Source organism: Lygodium microphyllum, chromosome 19 (genome assembly GCF_053477565.2).
Source record: "Lygodium microphyllum isolate KBCC chromosome 19, Lygodium_microphyllum_v1.1.10, whole genome shotgun sequence".
Classification (NCBI taxonomy): Eukaryota; Viridiplantae; Streptophyta; class Polypodiopsida; order Schizaeales; family Lygodiaceae; genus Lygodium; species Lygodium microphyllum.
The window spans coordinates 85,012,103-85,029,669 of NC_141153.1; the positions used below are offsets into that span (position 1 = coordinate 85,012,103).

The window sequence follows — 17,567 nt, forward strand, 5'->3', positions numbered from 1 at the left end:
GTGCATCACTATGTCACTTGGTCTTAAGGAACCACTTCACTCCAATCACCTTCCAATGAACAAGCCCAAGCACAAGATCCCAAGTGCCATTCCGCTCATTAGTCGCATCCAACTCCTATTCCATAGCCTTCTTCCAATGTTGTGACTACAAAGCCTCCTTCACAAAGGTGGGCTCCCTATTCTATATGGCATGAGACATCAAACAATAGTTAGTACAAACAAGCTCGATGGAGTGTATTTGGTTCCTCCGAGATTGCCGCAGGCCATCCTACGACTACCACTCTTCACGAACTCCCTCAATCCCCGCATCATCGAGTGTATCATGTACCCAACAAGGAGGAGGTCAATACTCCCCTTGCCACTCTACCTTTGCCAAAGTATCTAGAACATCCACCGATTCCATCTCAACAATTGAATCCGGTAGGAAAGCAATCTTCTCAACTAATTGTGGAGCCTCAAGAATCATAGGCTCCAACGGCACTGGCTCAAGTGCCCAATTGTCACCTAGATCTCCAAGTACAAGATGTTCAGCACATCCCTCTGCAACTGGAAACTCCACAAACCGAACATCTCAACTCGTATATACCTCTCAAGAAACGGAATCATAAAGCCTATAACCCTAGGACTATGAGCCGTAACCCACGAACACCTTTCAATTGGAGGCGAGCTCACAAACTTATCCCTCTGTTTCGTTGGGATGTGAACATAATCCAAATTTGACCAAAATAAGCCTCAAAAGGAGTCACACCAACCATGGCCAATGAAGATGATCAATTAAAAATGTGGACAACAGTGGCTATTACTTTGACCCACTAACACTCATCTTGCTCACACTACGATTCTTTCGCTCCAATATGCCTTTCTCTTGAAGCGTGTTTGTGTTGGTAAACCCTTGGGGCACTACTTGATGCTCAAGGGGAAGGTAGCACTTTCACTCCTCTAGTGACGGACAGCTCGTGTGTCGTGGATCTCGGATGCATTTAGCGTGTATCCAAGGTGTTGTGCTGACAATATGTTCTATCATGAGGTCACTAATCAATGAACTAGTCACTACAGTTGATATACATACAGGTATGGTTTTCACTACAACTTTGAAGATGTGCATTTGCATCAGTATGCATCAACATATGGTCATTAGAGATTAATTATCGGTTGCTGATTTTCAATGATGATCATCAATTTTCAGTAGTATTCAGCTGGTTTTGTGGACAGCAACATGTTTTATGAATGCCATTGATAGTTCAACCAAAACAATTAAGATATGCTAATGGGAAATGCATTCTATGGGTTTCTGGCAACAGTATTGGATTCTTTAACAGTCTTACATTTTATGAATTCAAGCTGAAAATTTTCAGCAAGTCTTTGGCATTAGCATGGTTAAGCAGTAATGGCCAATGTTGTTTTTACTATGATGCCTTTTGGGAAATTCCAGTGCAATATGTTTTTGCTTTAACACATTGCAATGCAATCGAGGACACTTGCAAGGATTTCAAGGGGATGGTCTATCATGAGGACGTGAAATCTTATCGCTTTGCTTAGCATTTGATAAAAGTTAATCAAATGTGCAAATGTGACTTGGACATGTGAGGTGCAAGTTAATTATTTCACAATGTGGGACCCAGGACCTTGAGATATCAGCTTATGCCAAAGGCCAAAGTTGTAATAAGTTATGTCTGATCCGTACTAGGCAGTACTTGGTGTAAAATTTGGGCCTACACTGATTTATTGGGCACTAATGTAATTGGTGACATTAGAGACTAGGCATTAATTAATTTTAATGCCAATCTTGTTGAGCTCAAATAAGGATTACATGCTGAATTAGTCTCCTTAATAGCCCCAAAAATACTTAATGAATGAAAACCCTAAAACTCTATACGGTTTGAGAGAGTTTAAAATGGAAAGAGATTCGAGGTCCCAAAACTTTCTTTATATAGGTAGGTAGTCCTCCATTCATTCCAATCTCATTTTTGAGGTTGCCCTCCATTCATTCCAAAATGGAGAGAGGTTCGAGGTCCCAAAACTTTCTTTCTATAGCTAGGTTGCCCTCTGTCACACCAGGTGGTAATACTTTTTGCAGTTGCTTTTTTTATTTACTTATATAAATATTTTATTTTTCTTTACTTTAGTTGATGTTGCTTTTTACCCCCAAAGTTCTCTTGGATTAAGCCGGGATCTTTGCATGGCCAAAAGAGACAGCCATTGGGACAAATTGGACAGATGGTTTGTTTGAGCCTTGGGACCAGATTGAATGGGCACTGAAGAATAGAATGCCAGTGGTTTGGGCCTATATACTTAGCCACTGGAGATGGTGTAGTACAATGAGACTGGCCAAGACAAAAGATGCACGTGTGAGAATGCCCATGGAATAAAAGTCACTATAACTGAGCCACATTACACTTTTTGATGTGGTTGCAATGATAAAAGTTGCTCAAAACAACTTGACAAAAGCAGGGATCACCATCCCTAAAATTTAGGGAGTTACTATTTTTGGACCCCAGAATCTGTTCACGTCATTATCTTCGTTTTTGCACAAGGATTAGTTCTCTGGTCTGTGCCGAGGTCAAATTTTAAACCGATCATGGAGAATTGTTTTTGCACAAGGATAAGTTCTCTGGCCTGTGTCGAGGTCAAATTTTACACCGATCATGGAGAATTTTAGGCCGAAAGGTTTTAAACGGGAAAATTGGTACATGTATGCCATGTGTCACAATTTGGGCACAAATTCCCAAAAGAGAGAGAGACCACTAAAAGACAAAACGTAATAGGCAAGAGGGGCCGATCTGAGAGTGAAGTTTTGAGCGGCTGAGTGCAGATTGTTGCAAGTACATCAGCTATGGAGAGTACTTCTTCGTCTTTGACTCATGTACGAAGATAGAGCTTGCTCCCTCTAGGGTTAACTCTCTCTCTATTCTCAGAGGAAATGCTCTGCATGATGGGCTGATTCCATCGAATGTACAATTCTATGTTTTGTTTGCACTTCTGCTAAGGCAAGAGCCTCACTGTCCAGGTTCAGGAGCAGCTGATAGCTTCTCCAATGTACGAACTAAAGAAAGTGATGACCATGCCACACACGAACAAGGTTTTTCAGCTCTGATTTAGTGTTGTTTGTGGGATTGTTTTACTGTTGGAATGATGCCAAGGACAAAGGGTTTGCAGTCCATCTGGTATGAAACAGATCTGGAATGGAATAAGGCTGAGAACAGGTCAAGAAACATGTGAAAACAGTAAATACAGAGTTCTGCAGATTGCAATTCTGTACATGAATCATTGAATTATGGTCACAGAAAGTGTTTTCCTAAAAGGGATGTTGTTCTGGATATGTTGGACAGTAAAAACAGCAAATACAGAGTTCTACAAACTGCAATTCTACACATGAATCATTGAGCTATGGTCATAAAAAGTGTTTTCCTAGAAGGGATGTTGTTCTAGATATGTTGTACTGTCCTTATGCAGCCGAGATTTACCTAGAAGGGATGTTGTTCTAGATATGTTGTACTGTCCTTATGCAGCCGAGATTTACTAAGAAAAGATGAAAACCAACTGTTCACAAGTTATGTATTTTGGAACATTTAATTTTTGTAACTTTCCATCTTTTAATTGATAAAGAAATGCCGAGAGGGGCACCGGTCTTCGGGGCCAATCTGATGTTGACCGAGGAAGTGAGGTCTCTGTTTTTGTGTGTGTGTGTGTGTGTGTGTGTGTGTGAAAAGACCAGGTATTAATTGAAAGAACTACCGCTTTATGTGAGACATAGACTGGTTGCACCCTCCATTCATTCCAATCTCATTTTTGCAAGTTTCTACCCTCTAGCTTCACTGCCCACACCCCATTCACAGAAGACATCTCAGCCGAGGCTGCCCAACCTTCTCTACACCCATCCAAGGCTTGTTTCTATCCTTCATCATGCAATCTACACCTTCTACAACTACTATCCAACCCCGACTGCTACTGTTGTCCACTCCTTAGATGTCACTAGCTGCCACGTGGCATCCACAACTGCATTTGTACCTATTGGCTGCCACCTTGCCCCAGTCGATTGCAAAATCCCTGTGTTTACCTCACTCAGCTGCCATACAGGCTGCTATGTCATCATTCACAACTGTATTTTCACTACAGACTGCCACATCATCAGTTGCCGCTGCATTGAGTGTTTTTCTCTCTCCTCTGGGCGTCAACACTAATCCAACATCACCTGTTGCTTTTCCTGTTGTCCAACATTTTGGAGGCTGCTTTGTTGTGCTTCGAGATCCGTCAAGAGTACAATACACTCTCCCACTCATTACCTCTGACTCGATCCTCAAGTCACGAGAGTTTGAGGTATAATTTTCATTCCCTGCACGATTTGTTTACTGCATGAGCATAGTATATTTGGTATTCATTCGTTCGTTCAAATCTTCATTGTGTTCATTGTCTCTAAGTTAGCCTAACCCTAATTGTGTTCTACTGAGTTTATGCTTTGTTGTACGCTTTCATTCATGTTTCTCCATTATGGTATTTCTTCACACAGTATAAGAGAGCAAGATTCTCTTTGACAAAACCTTGGTTTTTGATATGAAAGCCCTTCGCAAGAAGAAAAAACAATAGGAGGGCAAGATGACTTCGCACATCTTCACCACATCATCATGATGCTCTTGAGCCTAGCACATCAAGACACAAGATAGAGTGGGCTTCACGGCTTGCTCCTCCAACTTCTAACATGGCCAAAGAGTCTTCGGACTACCATGGAGTCCATGACCATACAAGATCTCCCAAGCCGAATACAATCTCATCCTTCATGCATTGAACTCAACAACAGATTGAAGGCAATTTTAAGTTTTCATCTTTAGATTTGGTGCACTGGTCTAATGATTTTGCAAGGACGAAAGCTCCACAAACGACGGGCCATCTTGATATATAAACCATTTTCCTCTCAACCACCATCATTCTCCATCTTTATCTGTTTCATCTTTTCCATACACATCACCTTCATTCACTCCTATGTCAAGTACGCAAATAAATACTTCTCAATCTTTTGGATTTATTTCCTCTTTTCCACAAGATATTGGTGATGCCATCATGCTTAAGATGAAGGAACTCTCCATAGCAAGTATTGGTTCATAAGCCTTGAAGAGGATAGATTTTTACATTTGAACTCAAGTTGCAAGATTCATTTGTGAGTGCTTCTTCATCTTTTCGAGGATAGATTTTTAAATTTGAACTCAAGTTGCAAGATTCATTTGTGAGTGCTTCTTCATCTTTTCCTCCGGCTTTTACATCTCATGGTCGATTTGAATTTGGTGAATCATCTTTTTCATCATTTGCATTTAATGGACAAAAGAAAACCTAACTCATTTCCCACTACTACACAAATGACAAATCCATTTAATCTCCTACTCATCCCACTCATTAGTTCCACTGCACCTTCCTTTCCACCTCCATTAACTACACCTTTCATGTCTTCACACATCACAACGAAAAGTCCTTCACCCTTAGGCACAGCCTTTAGGACCTCGTCTTTTCCTTAGCCGGGTGGTGTCTCCATGATGGAGATTCATCCTCTCATACACACACTTTCCGGATTTCCATAACCTGGGAATGCCACCCAACCATTTGAGTGTGGATCAATTAGTATCACATTTTGCCTCCATGGCATTACCTACGACTCATTCTAACAGGTCCAACTTCACTACTTGGTCAAACCTAATAAGACATGTCCTTGACTCACAAAACTATGGATATGGTGCAAGGGTTGGAACCCCAACTTGATCATGAAACCTGCACTTGTTCCACACGAGGTTATCCGCTCATGGAAGGCTAGGAATGCCTTTGCTATTGTCGAGCTAATGCAAGGTCTATCACTTGAATTTCATTCACAACTTCAACATTTTGACCTAGCATCCGAGCAATAGGCACACTTGACTGACCGCTATGTGGCTTGGGATAGGATCCGTCACATCAATTTGGATCATGAGCTCCAAAACCTTAAAATCATTGACCAAGATGACTTGAAAGTCCAGTTGGCTGAGTATTGGCACCTTCTCCAACTATGTTAGTGAATGTCACTTAATGTGTGAGTCTGTGCATGCCATCTAGGGCTCTGGGCACATTGTAGTTATTTTAGGCATTTTTTCTGGTAGACATTTCATGTCAATTTGGCATTTATGATGCCAAGAAGCCTTTATTTGAGGCATATTTTATGCCTATATATTGGGAGCTCCTCCTCCTCAATCATTGTCATTCACCTTCTCAAGTCTTGGTGGAGAGAGGTGTTAGCAAGTCATTCCCTATCCACGTCAGTAGTACGGACAGCAAAGGTGCCACATCAGCAGAGCACGTCACCGCATGAGCCACGTCAGTTGCCACGTGGCAGCAGACTATGCAGTCAGTCAGCAGTTTGTGCAATCGGACAGTTTTGTTATTATTTTATGCAGTCGGCTGAATTTACTGCAGCCCACCTGGTGTTGGGCACTACTCTTTTCCGGCTATTTATAGTCAATTGGTGGCACACTCTCCTTCATTCTGATCTGACATCTAACAGAGTTGGTCTGCTAAGATTGACAGTGTGCAGGCTGACGAAGATCGAGGTTCTCAAGGCGGAGACACACGCAGATATTTTATCTGCACCCGTGTATATTTCTGCACTCCTATACAGCATACTACACTGCAGATTTTCTGCATTACACTATCTTCTTTTCTCTCTCTCTCTCTTCTCTCTATGTTCACTCTCTCTCAATCTTTGTCCTACGCTTCCGCATCGCTGCACTCTGACAAGAGGGAGCTGATATTGGTGCCTCGACAGCCAAAGACTTACGTTGGATCTCTATTGTCTCATATCTTGATATATGGATTCCATTTTCCGAGCATCTCTTTGCTTTTGAGTCCTTTGTGCGGTGTTCTTTTCTTTTGCAATGTTTATCTTTCCTTTGTCTCTTGCGTTCAGCAGTATATTACAACAATTTTCCATGCTTACATCACTGCATCCAGTTCTAACATGGTATCAGATTTCAGGATCATTGTTCCTGCTGCAGTTTTATGCTGGCACAGGTCTGCATTTTGACTTTTCGTCTACTGCTTGGACCTGTTCTTGCTGCTACGACTGCTGTGCAGCCTAGACAACCATTTTCTCCTAATTTCAGCCTGTTTTTGTGCTCTTTTTTCAGTGTTTTGCAGTCTGCCATGTGCATTTACAGTTTTTTGGGGCTGTTACAGGGCTTGGGACCTGTTATTGACCCTTCCACATCAGTGCATTGGTGTCTGCTGGCTGCACCAACCTGTTTTTCTGCAGGTCAATGGCATTTAATGCAGCTACTGTCTACATTTTCCTGATCATCCTTTGCATTTTGCTTTTTTGCTTCTCTGGAAGGCTAGACAACAGGTTTCACGATGTTTTTGGCTGTGTTTGGTCTGCGTTTTCACTTTGTGATACACTACTCAGCTTTAAAGAGGGTTCATGTGCATCCGGTTGTCATGTTCTTATCACTACACTTTGGCTCCTATTGATTTTTTCTCTATCTGCTTTCTTTCTTGCTTTGAACTCGTGCAATCCTTGTGAGTCGGTATTTTTGGCATACTTTTCTTCTTGAAGATCCCTTGTCTTTCTTCCTCTTCTTTGTATCCCCCTCATCACGGCTTCTCTGGCATCTCCTCCTAATGGTCAGCATACATATATTCTTTACTCATCTACAATGTTATGTCGGAGACTTGTGTTCAACTTTAAGTTTCTATGAAGATGCGATCTCTTGGTGCTTCAAATGTTCCAATTTCAAAGACGAGTGCCATATGGCACAAGAAGTAGTCTCAGTGCTATTATTGTGGCAAGAAGGGACACCTCCAGAAGGATTGCAAGACAATAGCAACTCTATGGCAAGAGCAAGAGCAGATAGTGACGAAGGATGACAACCCTCTCCATGAGTCTACCTCGTCTCCGGGTCCAAGTTTAGGCTCCAGCTATGTGAAGCCGACAACGGCTACAGGGGCCTCCCTCCTCAATTGCTAGCACAAGTGATGCGGTCATCCCTCACGACTCTCCAATGCTAGAGATGGAGTATGAGAGGGTGGTAAGGTGGGGCTGGTGAGCCTCATCTATACAAGAATGCAGGTGCACAAGTTCCAAAGAGGGATTTCCCTGACACATCGATCGAAGTCTAGCAAGTTCAAATCTTGGAGTTGGGATTCACATCCATGTTCATGATGAGCTGGTTATTTAACATAGAGCGGGATTGGCTCCTAGTCTTGTGCTCACATGATGGGACACATTGGCAGTCGCCAAGGAATCCATGGTCACATATGTTTAGAGGCATATTTAACAAGCTGGTCTTGTATACTACTGCGAGACATAGTGACAAGAGCTGCTATGATTCTTTTCTGTTTTTAGGAGTTGGTACAATCGGCATTGACACGGAAGTCTCTCTAAGGCATGTTGGCGGTGGGCTGGCCACTCCCTACCTGGATATCCATGGTTCTCTTCTCGTGATTATTGTTGTATGGACTTTGATGGGTTCTTATCATTGTATCATTATATTGTACAAGATCACCCATGATATAAGAGAGGTTGTTAGCGGATATATCGGTTCATATGTGAGTCTATGCAGGCCACTCTAGAGTTGGGCACACATTGTAGTTATTTTAGGCATTTTTTCTTGTGGATATTTCATGTTTGTTTGGAATTTATGATGCCAATTGGCCAACATTAATCCTGGAAAACAGCCTTTATTTGAGGCATATTTTATATCTATATGTTGGAGCTCCTGAAACCAACCTTGCTTCCGTGGATGGGTGGTAAATCCCTGATTACAACTTAATTACAGCAACAAACAGTAAATGCAAATCTGAAAATACAAACTTACCTACTGATCTTGGACAATACACACCCGATTGGCCCCAAAATTGGTGCCCCTCTTGGTATTTATTTAGCTTTATTGAAGAAGAAATTGATTTACAATGGGAATCTTCCAATCCCTTTCGGTATTCCAACTCCCCTTGTTGTGATGAATCACCAACAAGTCTTTAATCTGATTTGCCCCTTGATTCGGGCAATCTATTGGCCTTAACCCGCTTTGATGGAGATGGAAAATGCTCCAAATTCAATTATTTGTTGGTCCCTCCACTTAAATAGGTTTAAAAACAACTTCAACCCTATTGAATCCAAATCTTGGAGCTTCCCATTTTTGGCATGCTTCTCGAGGCTGCTGCTAAACCCTAATTTCTGCTGCATAATAGGGTTTACAGCATAGAAATCTGAAATTTCTCAGCCTCCAAGGGTCCAAATGCTGAGATCTTTGGAGCAAGGCTGAGAAATGACTGGGAGATGAGAGGGAAAGCTGTAGAGAGAGAAATTTCAGAGTTTTGTCGCAAAGAATGACTAAAAATCAGTTAAATGCAGCTGCTGCCCTGCCACAACAGCTTGTAGATGCAAAGAACTGAAAAAAATCAGTCATTTACTGCTGTTGCCTTGTCTCAACAGCCTATAGATGCTATCTTCTGCTGTTGATTGTTGGTCTTCTCCTACCCCTGGCAGCCGCAAAAGGTCCTCCAACAGCTGCAAATCAGACCAGCAGCCTCTCCTCCCTCTCTCTTGTAGGCTGAATTTATAAAAATATCTCTCTCCAACCTCTAAAGACGTTTTTCAGTCTTGCATGGGCATTTTTGACAAGTGGCAACCGTCTCGAATGGTTTTTTTTCAGCATTTTCCATAATTAAATATTACTTTTCAATCTTTAAATACTAAAAATTAATCTAATAATTATTTCAATGCCCTAAAAAATAATTTGACTGGCCAATAATTAAATTGGCCAGTCAACTTCCTTTCTCAAGTGTCTCTACGCCATCTTTGACAATCAGATTGGCGTTAGGTACCATTAAACGCCACTTCTCTAGTGTCACCAACTGGCACTTATGGCCAAATGGATGACCTAGGCCAACAGCTAGAACCAAATACCACCAAGTACCTGTGCGGCATAGCTTATAGCAACTTTTGCTTTTAACATCCTATGATTTCTTCGGGTCCTGAGCTCATAGATTTACTCTAAACCCAGTTGCACCTCACATGTGCAACATTTACGTAATCATGTGATTAAAAATTAATCCACATGTTGAGTGAGGTTTCAAAAATACATGTCCTCATGATAGCTCCTCCTCGGTCATTGTCATTCACCTCCTCAAGTCCTAGTGGAGAGAGGAAGCCAATGTTGGTGCCTTGACAACCAGTGACTCATGTTGGATCTATAGTGTCTCATATCTTGGCATATGGATTCCATTTCCCGAGCATCTCTTTGCTTCTAAGTTCTTTGTGCAGTGTTTCTCTTTCCTTTGTCTTGTGGTCAGCAGTCTATTAAAGCAATTTTCCACACTTCCATCACTACATCCACTTTTGACAAACTGTTGTTGATTAGCCTCTTCCAGGCTACTTGTGTAGGCTGGTCAACTGCATTTACATGTCTTTCTCATCTTTTGGTTGTGTTTGATTGGTCGCATGGTTTGTGCAGAAGCAATTATGGTACATTGTTTCACAGGCTATTGAGCAACCCCTATCTCCCACTCCTCTCTCACATGATTGGGACCGTGTCAACCATGAGAAAGCTTTGCTTACATGGGATTACAATGATACTTCTACATATTCCGCTCATCTCTAATGTATTTCTAAAGAGGTTCTACTAGCGGTCACCTCCTACAAAACAACTTCAATGGTGTGGGAGAAACTTCAAATGTTGTACAAGGCTCCATCGACCATGCATGCATTGACCCTCTATAACCAACTCCAAGTAGATGAAGTTTGAGCCTAAAGATATTATTCAATCTTTCTTGCTTTGTGTTACACCGGTATAGGATCAAATTTGGCACATGCAATCTGCACTTCCAAAGACTCATCTTGTGGGGACTGTGCTCTATAAGCTCCCTCAAGAGTTTGATGGAGTAGGCAATGCTTTGAGAGCCCAAACATCATTGACACTAGTCGGTTTCACGTATACGTCCTCATTGCTACTTGAACATGAGACATAATTGAGATTCAAAGGAAGGCTCCCATCTCAATATAGTGCCAGCTGACCAAGATGAGGCATTTGCATATTCAAAAGAGGAGTGACGAAAAGAAGTCAAAGGCCCGACACTTTCACTGCGGTAAGAAGGGACATTTGCACGAGGGCTATAAGGAGTTAGTGGCTTCAAAAGAAAAAGAAGAGGAAGAAGTAGTACGATATGGACTCTTCCATTAAGTCCTCCTCATCCTCCTCTAACTAAAACTCAAATCCTCCTACCACCCTACTACTCCAACCCAACACCTCCCCAACAGACTCCAAACACATGAATTTTGTTTTCCCACACCTTTTACTCCTAGCTATTGCATTCAAGCCACTATCTCAATTGTTTCAAAATCTAGAGGGTTGCTATGCTTTGTTGATTTCCTATGCTCATCAACCTCAAAGACATCATGAAAAGGACAACACTCTCTTTCTATAACCCTCCACCTTACAAAGATAGCAACAATTGGATAGCCACTCTACCCCTCAAACATGCCAATTGCATTGCATACCTCTATAGCATCACTTAGTTTATCAAGTTCTCCACATTCACTCTCTATCCTATTCTTTGAGTTCATTTGCTAGTCGTGCGTTGTCATACACTATGTTTTCTCCCCAAACCCTGGTATTTTCTCACACTCATAACTTGGAAGCAAGAGTTATCAGTACCCTATCATGATCAGGAAAGGCAATAATACCCGAAAAGAGGATAAACTCTCCAAAGATGATTCATTTTTCAAATGTTCCAACAGACTTTCAAAGCAAGCACAATATTGGCTAGCATCTTAGCATGTTTATTTGTCTACACTCCAAAGGAGGAAGATTAGCAAGGGTTGAGCAAGTGATGGTACACAACATACATACCAAGATAGGAGCATCTTGGACAACATAACTAGTTTTATGGACTCTATAGGGTGCTCTCAACAAAAAGTGGTCAAGGGATAGCCATCCTATTGGATTTTGATAAAGCCTATGCCATATTCATTGGGAATTCTTGAAGGGGACAATGGCTTGTCTATGCTTTGGAGAACATTGGATCGGTCTTGCTTTGGGCAACCACTAGCAAAGAGATCATAGGCAGTCCATTGGGAAATATCAACCTTTTCTCCACTCTCAAGCCATATGCCTGCAAGGTCTCAGGCTTCTAGTGAGGAGTGAGAGAGAGTTGGACTTGGAGAGCGCAAATGACGGCCCTCTATATTGGTGGATGATATTTGATGTTAGATAGGCTCCCTCAAATCCTTGAGATCTTTTGAAGCACAATATGAGAAAAAGTTATTTGATGTAGGTCATTTGATTTTCCCACAAATCCTAACTTTGCCATGATTGGGGGTTACACTTCAGCTTCAAATGGTAAGCAAAGAGTGGCTAGTATGGTACTTAAGGTTTCAGGTGGTGCATGATATTGGACTCCATATAGTAGAAGCTGACCTATTTGAGGGCAGCTTGCCTGTCCTTCGCTGGGAGAGCTTAAGCAATCAAACAAATCTCTACCACTATGCATTCTGATGCTACTTTGATGAATCCAATTGGTTTTACAAAAAGGCAATAATTCAGTACAGCTGGTATCAGCAGATAAAAGTGAAAAGCATACAGCAAAACAAATCAAGATTTGAAACATCCAAACATTGTAGCATAGAGATTTTGCGGTTAATACATAAGTCCTTATGATTTCTATGTTTTTAACAATATTGAAAGCATTTTGTCTGCTACGTTTTGGAAGCTCCTAGACGAGTACATGCATGTATCAAACACCAGTTCCAACCATAAATATGTATGCAATTCACTTACAGATTCTATTGCATAAAGGGGGACAATTAGCACAACTCCAATGATCCATTTTTGCTCCTGCCATTTAAAAAATTGAAGCCAGTTCTTCGCAGCATGTTCACATGAGGCAGTAAAGAAACCACTATATTGTTTGTCAAATAAACTGACAGAAGAGAAGCTAACCATGTGAATGAGAAGATGCACAACATGATTAGAAGCAATTGTATGAATATCAAAAGTTCAAGAGTACTCTTGATAAAAAGAACTTACCTCTGGATTGTTGTACCATGACAGATGCTCAAATATCAGAAAAGTTGAAAGAGCAACAGCAAAAAGGACAAAAATTCCTGCTATAATAACGGCAGCAGTGTGAACTCCAGATGATGATAAACCTAGTAGACTCCCTACCATGCCCAAATTAATAGCCAGCAGAACCCCCGTTATATCTCCTGGCATTAACTGAAAAGCGAAACCACAAATAACTTACTTAAAACCTCCATAGTTGTTTATTTTTCGATAGCCAAGGTTTTGTAATATCACCAGATAAAGCAAATAATCGACGCACACTCACAAAAGAAAATATCAGTCGCTAAGCAACTGAAATGGATAACCCGTAAAATACCATGTTTAAGATAGAAATCCAGTCTAGCATCAAAAACCCTCAACAGTCCATCGCCAAAGAATGTTTCTTTCGTTTGTGAGATGCCCATACCTTAAGTTTCTACGTACACAGAGCATCTGCCAAGCCGAAATTCCCAAACTAATGACGAAGAACAGCCTCAAAATGACAGCAATCCTCCAGAAACTTTACAAAAGGCGTCCGCGACGCACGAAATATATGCTGCTGCCAACGCATTCAACCTTGAAAGCTATCAAATGTCGGTCATCTTCCTAAGAGCAGGCCTTGGAGTCGCCCTGAAGATCATCGGCTTGATGAGCTGGATTTCTGCTGATCAAGCCTGTGTCCAAAGGAAAAATGGCCAGCCAGAATCTTCTGCCGCGACGTCGTCAAGCAAGTAAGAGCGTTCCCGGGGTGAAATGTCAGGAAACGGCTGCTGCAGGAGGCGATATACGGCGACTATGTCGCGAGGTTAGGGTTTCGGAGGCGCGAGAGCTGAGCTATGGAGGAGGCACGATTGGAGAAGGGAAGCCAAAGAGACAGCGTGCGGGATGACAAATTCTTTCGTCTCGATGACAAATGTCTTCTTGGTCAAATCATTTTAAGCGCGAGACTACAGATAGGCAGAGAGAGGGAGAAAGAGAGAGAGAGAGAGAGAGCTGCAAGGTAACAGGCCTTTTGCGTGGACAAGTCCACTTCATCCTTTTTGCCACGTTGACATCTCCACGTCATCCATCAGCTCATGGGCAACTCCCCGTCAGCACTCTTGCCTTGCGGCTCCACGTCATCCATTCGTTTCTTTTTCGTTTCTGCCAGCACAACAATCCGCCACGTGGACTCCTCCACGTCATCTCTCTGCGTGGGATCGACCGACGTGGACATCTCCACGTCATCCTTTCTTTCCCGCAGACGACGTGAACGGCAACCACGTCATCATGTCCGTAGCGAGGGGACGAAACTGTACATATTTAATTAATTTATTGTTGCGTGCATTCAATTCCTGTCGTCTGAAAGTGACACTCATCATGATCACGACAACGTTTTCTTCATCCGCTCAAAACCTTCCTTGATCCACTGAAGGGCCGTGTCATGCGGCACGCCTAATTCGAGTGGGGGTCTTGGCAGTAAATTAACTATACCAAGAGCCCGTGTCATGGCCCTACGCATAGAGGGGCAGTAGAGTTTTACCTCAAAGTGAGTTGCCCTCAGGGTCACACCCTATGCTTACGCGGTGAAGGAAAAAAGTCAACATGTCAAAGAGAAGGTGTCAATTGGCTTGAGGGAGGAGATTAACACAATCCAATTAGTGTCAACTAATGAGCAATGTTAGTGCTACTGAATTTGAGTTAGCACATGAAGTGTTGATGGGGGAGTGGGATCTCCCTACCCCCATCGTAAGCAGGCGTGACATGGCCCTAATACTTGCTTGCACCAAGGGGAATGGGTTTTCTCAACCCCTCAAAACCCTCCTAATCTCAAAGCAAAATCAAGGGGTAGTGCAAGGTTGGCAACACTAACAAGAGGCCTCCTCACCTATCAATGGCTTCATACAAAGCAATGAAATGTTATGGCATGAGAAAACCTAAAGCTTTTGGTAGTGCAACCCTTTCATGGTGTGATTGAAGGGAAGCACCACACCTTGATCCCTTCCCTTGAGCCCAATGCAATACAATCGCTAGCTCTAAAATCAACAAAATATCACGGATGTCATTTGGTTTTTCTTGGGGCTTCAAATGGCCTATCACAAAAACATAACCAATTTTTTTAGGTGCAAAAAGTTAATGTTTTTTTTCCAATGTTTTGGATGGCCTATGAAAATATGTGGCTTAAATGTTTAGATGTGGGATATTTAGGTGTTTTTGGAACAATACTCTATGGTTTTGTCAATCCATGTGTCACATTTCATTTGGTTCTATTTACCAATAGCAACAAAACTTGATACCAATGAAGCATATCTACTACTTATTGGCCTATGCAAAGGTCAACAAGGAATGAGAGAGTTTTTGCTTGAAGAGATTGAGCACCTAGCTAGATTAAAAAAATAACTTTTTTATGTTGGTTTTGATGTTATTAGCTAAAATTTGAAACTTGGGATGATTGATCGTCATCTTAAAAACATTATAACTAAATATACTAAGTCTCACACTAAGAAACATTATAACTAAATAGACTTATATTAGGAAGCTTTCTAAAGGAGAGGATTAGATATGAATTATAGTAAATGTTTATGAGAACGTAATAACCAAACATTGAGAGAGAGAGAGAGAGAGAGAGAGAGAGAGAGAGAGAGAGAGAGAGAGAGAGAGAGAGAATACTCACAAACAATGGCATTTTAGTGTATTTTGTACTGCCCTAGAACTCTAAAATATGAATTTGAAATTTTTCTTGCCCTAAAAACGAGGGTGCATTTTTTAAGAACTTGCCTTTGCTTTGATTGGTTAGGAAAGAAAATGGTCAATAAGCCTACCTCGATTTTATTGGAAATGTTGTGGGAGATGTAGAGAACAAAGCGAAGAATGAAATGGTCAAAAAAAGGCAAGATATTCTAGATGTCTTGAGATTGGCTATGGGGAGACTTGTATATATATGATCTTGATAGGTCCCATAAATTATTATGAGTGAAGCGACTATTTGGTGTGTATGGTAAGCGGAGAAGGCTTGTGCCACACTTATTGTTCTCAAGTAGAGTGGATTGTATCAACATTCATATTTGTTGTTGTTGTCAAGTCTCATTTTTTCCCACCAAACATGAAATGTGTCCATAGTACATGCAAGTATTTCAATATCTTTTGTTACTACTTTGCTAATTGGCATGCATGTGAATTGCCCTTAAACGATGGATTATTAGCTTATGACCTTTGCTTCATTAATTGCAAATGAAGTTTAGTAAACGCTTTAGTCATGTGGGTTAATTTCACACAAATAATGTTGGCTTTGAGAAAGTTTTCATCGGTTATTATGTATTTCATGTGAGTTGTGACATTGTCAGTGTTTAGAGATGTGATAACAATATGCTCACTTTGTGGTTTAATGTGATATTGCACGAGTTCCCACTTTGTATGGAGGACATATATGTCGATGTTAACATGCTTCTTTTCTAACGGTACTAGCAAGAAAGGGTTCTATGACTTTAAAGAGAGTTGTGTAGATTAGGTCATGTGCATTTACTTGTGTGGGGCTGAAGACAACTACCAATATTGTAAATCATTGAGCCCTATGGATCATACTTTCATTGCTTGCTAGACAGACAACTATGTTTGGGACATCACATTCTTGTTGTTGTTGTTATGGGCAATTGAAAACTCTTTAGTCACCTTTAGTATGGGTATCCAAGAGGTCTAAAACTTTAGCGTGTAGTATTGGGTGTCATTAGCTTTGCACTTCTCACTTGTTCTAATATGCCAAGCACCCCCTGGTAATTCAATTAGAATGGAATATTTTAGGTTGAGGGTGTAGTGCAGGCCTCCTATTTACTTAGGGTCATGAGGACTTTTTATTGTCTTGTTACATGCCCTTTCACACTAGTCATTTACATTGATTACTTGGGGTGACTTGAGGTGTGCCCTCATTGCTCCCCAAGACTAACTTGTTGTGTGTGTATTTCATTTGGCTTATGTACAAGAGATGTGGGATTTTTGAGGTTGAAGGCAATGGCCAACAATGCTTCATGTTAAGAAGGGTTATATCTTGTGTGTGTCTTTCATTTGGCTTATGTATAAGAGATGTGGGATTTTTGAGATTGAAGGCAGTGGCCAACAATGCTTCATGTTAAGAGGGGCTATATCTTGTTGGTTAAGTGTTTTCACCCTTATTTTGTTTGGCATTAATATAAAAGCAAGGTTGGATTGGTCCATTACTTTTGTGAGCTCTTCGAACCTAGTTTTCTCTTCCCCAAAATTCATGCACACTAACATTGTGGGCTCGTTTTGGTGTTGAAAATCCATGTGTTTTTTGTTGGGCTTACTTGGCATGCATTCCCACAAAAATTTACATTGATACTTTTGGAATGCTCATTGATGTTTCATTTTATTTGATAAAGGCAACTAATATTAATTGTTTGCATCTTTTGCCCAACTAAAGGAACCTCGTCAATGATAATTAGTTGTTGGTTCTTACAGTGTGAGTTTGCCCTTATAGGTGATGAGGACATCCAATTTTTGCATTATAAGAGGGATATGCAAAGT

At 41.2% G+C, this 17,567-nt stretch overlaps 1 protein-coding gene across 3 annotated transcripts in view; it reads right to left on the reverse strand.

Moving 5' to 3' along the window:
• Nucleotides 1-14,032, reverse strand: part of LOC148020111 (protein LAZ1-like) — a 33,219-nt gene extending 19,187 nt beyond the window's left edge. The window contains exons 1-3 of one of the 3 annotated variants that reach the window (XM_087700384.1): nt 13,477-14,031; nt 13,035-13,223; nt 12,786-12,842 (exon numbers count right to left, since the gene is read on the reverse strand). In XM_087700384.1, the coding sequence (XP_087556510.1) occupies nt 12,786-12,842; nt 13,035-13,220 (243 nt within the window). In that variant the 5' untranslated portion in view covers nt 13,221-13,223; nt 13,477-14,031. Of the gene's footprint in view, nt 1-12,785; nt 12,843-13,034; nt 13,224-13,476 lie in introns of all 3 variants that reach the window. The other 2 variants (XM_087700385.1, XM_087700386.1) reach the window with 2 other exon arrangements.
• Between the last annotated feature and the right edge of the window lie 3,535 nt (nt 14,033-17,567).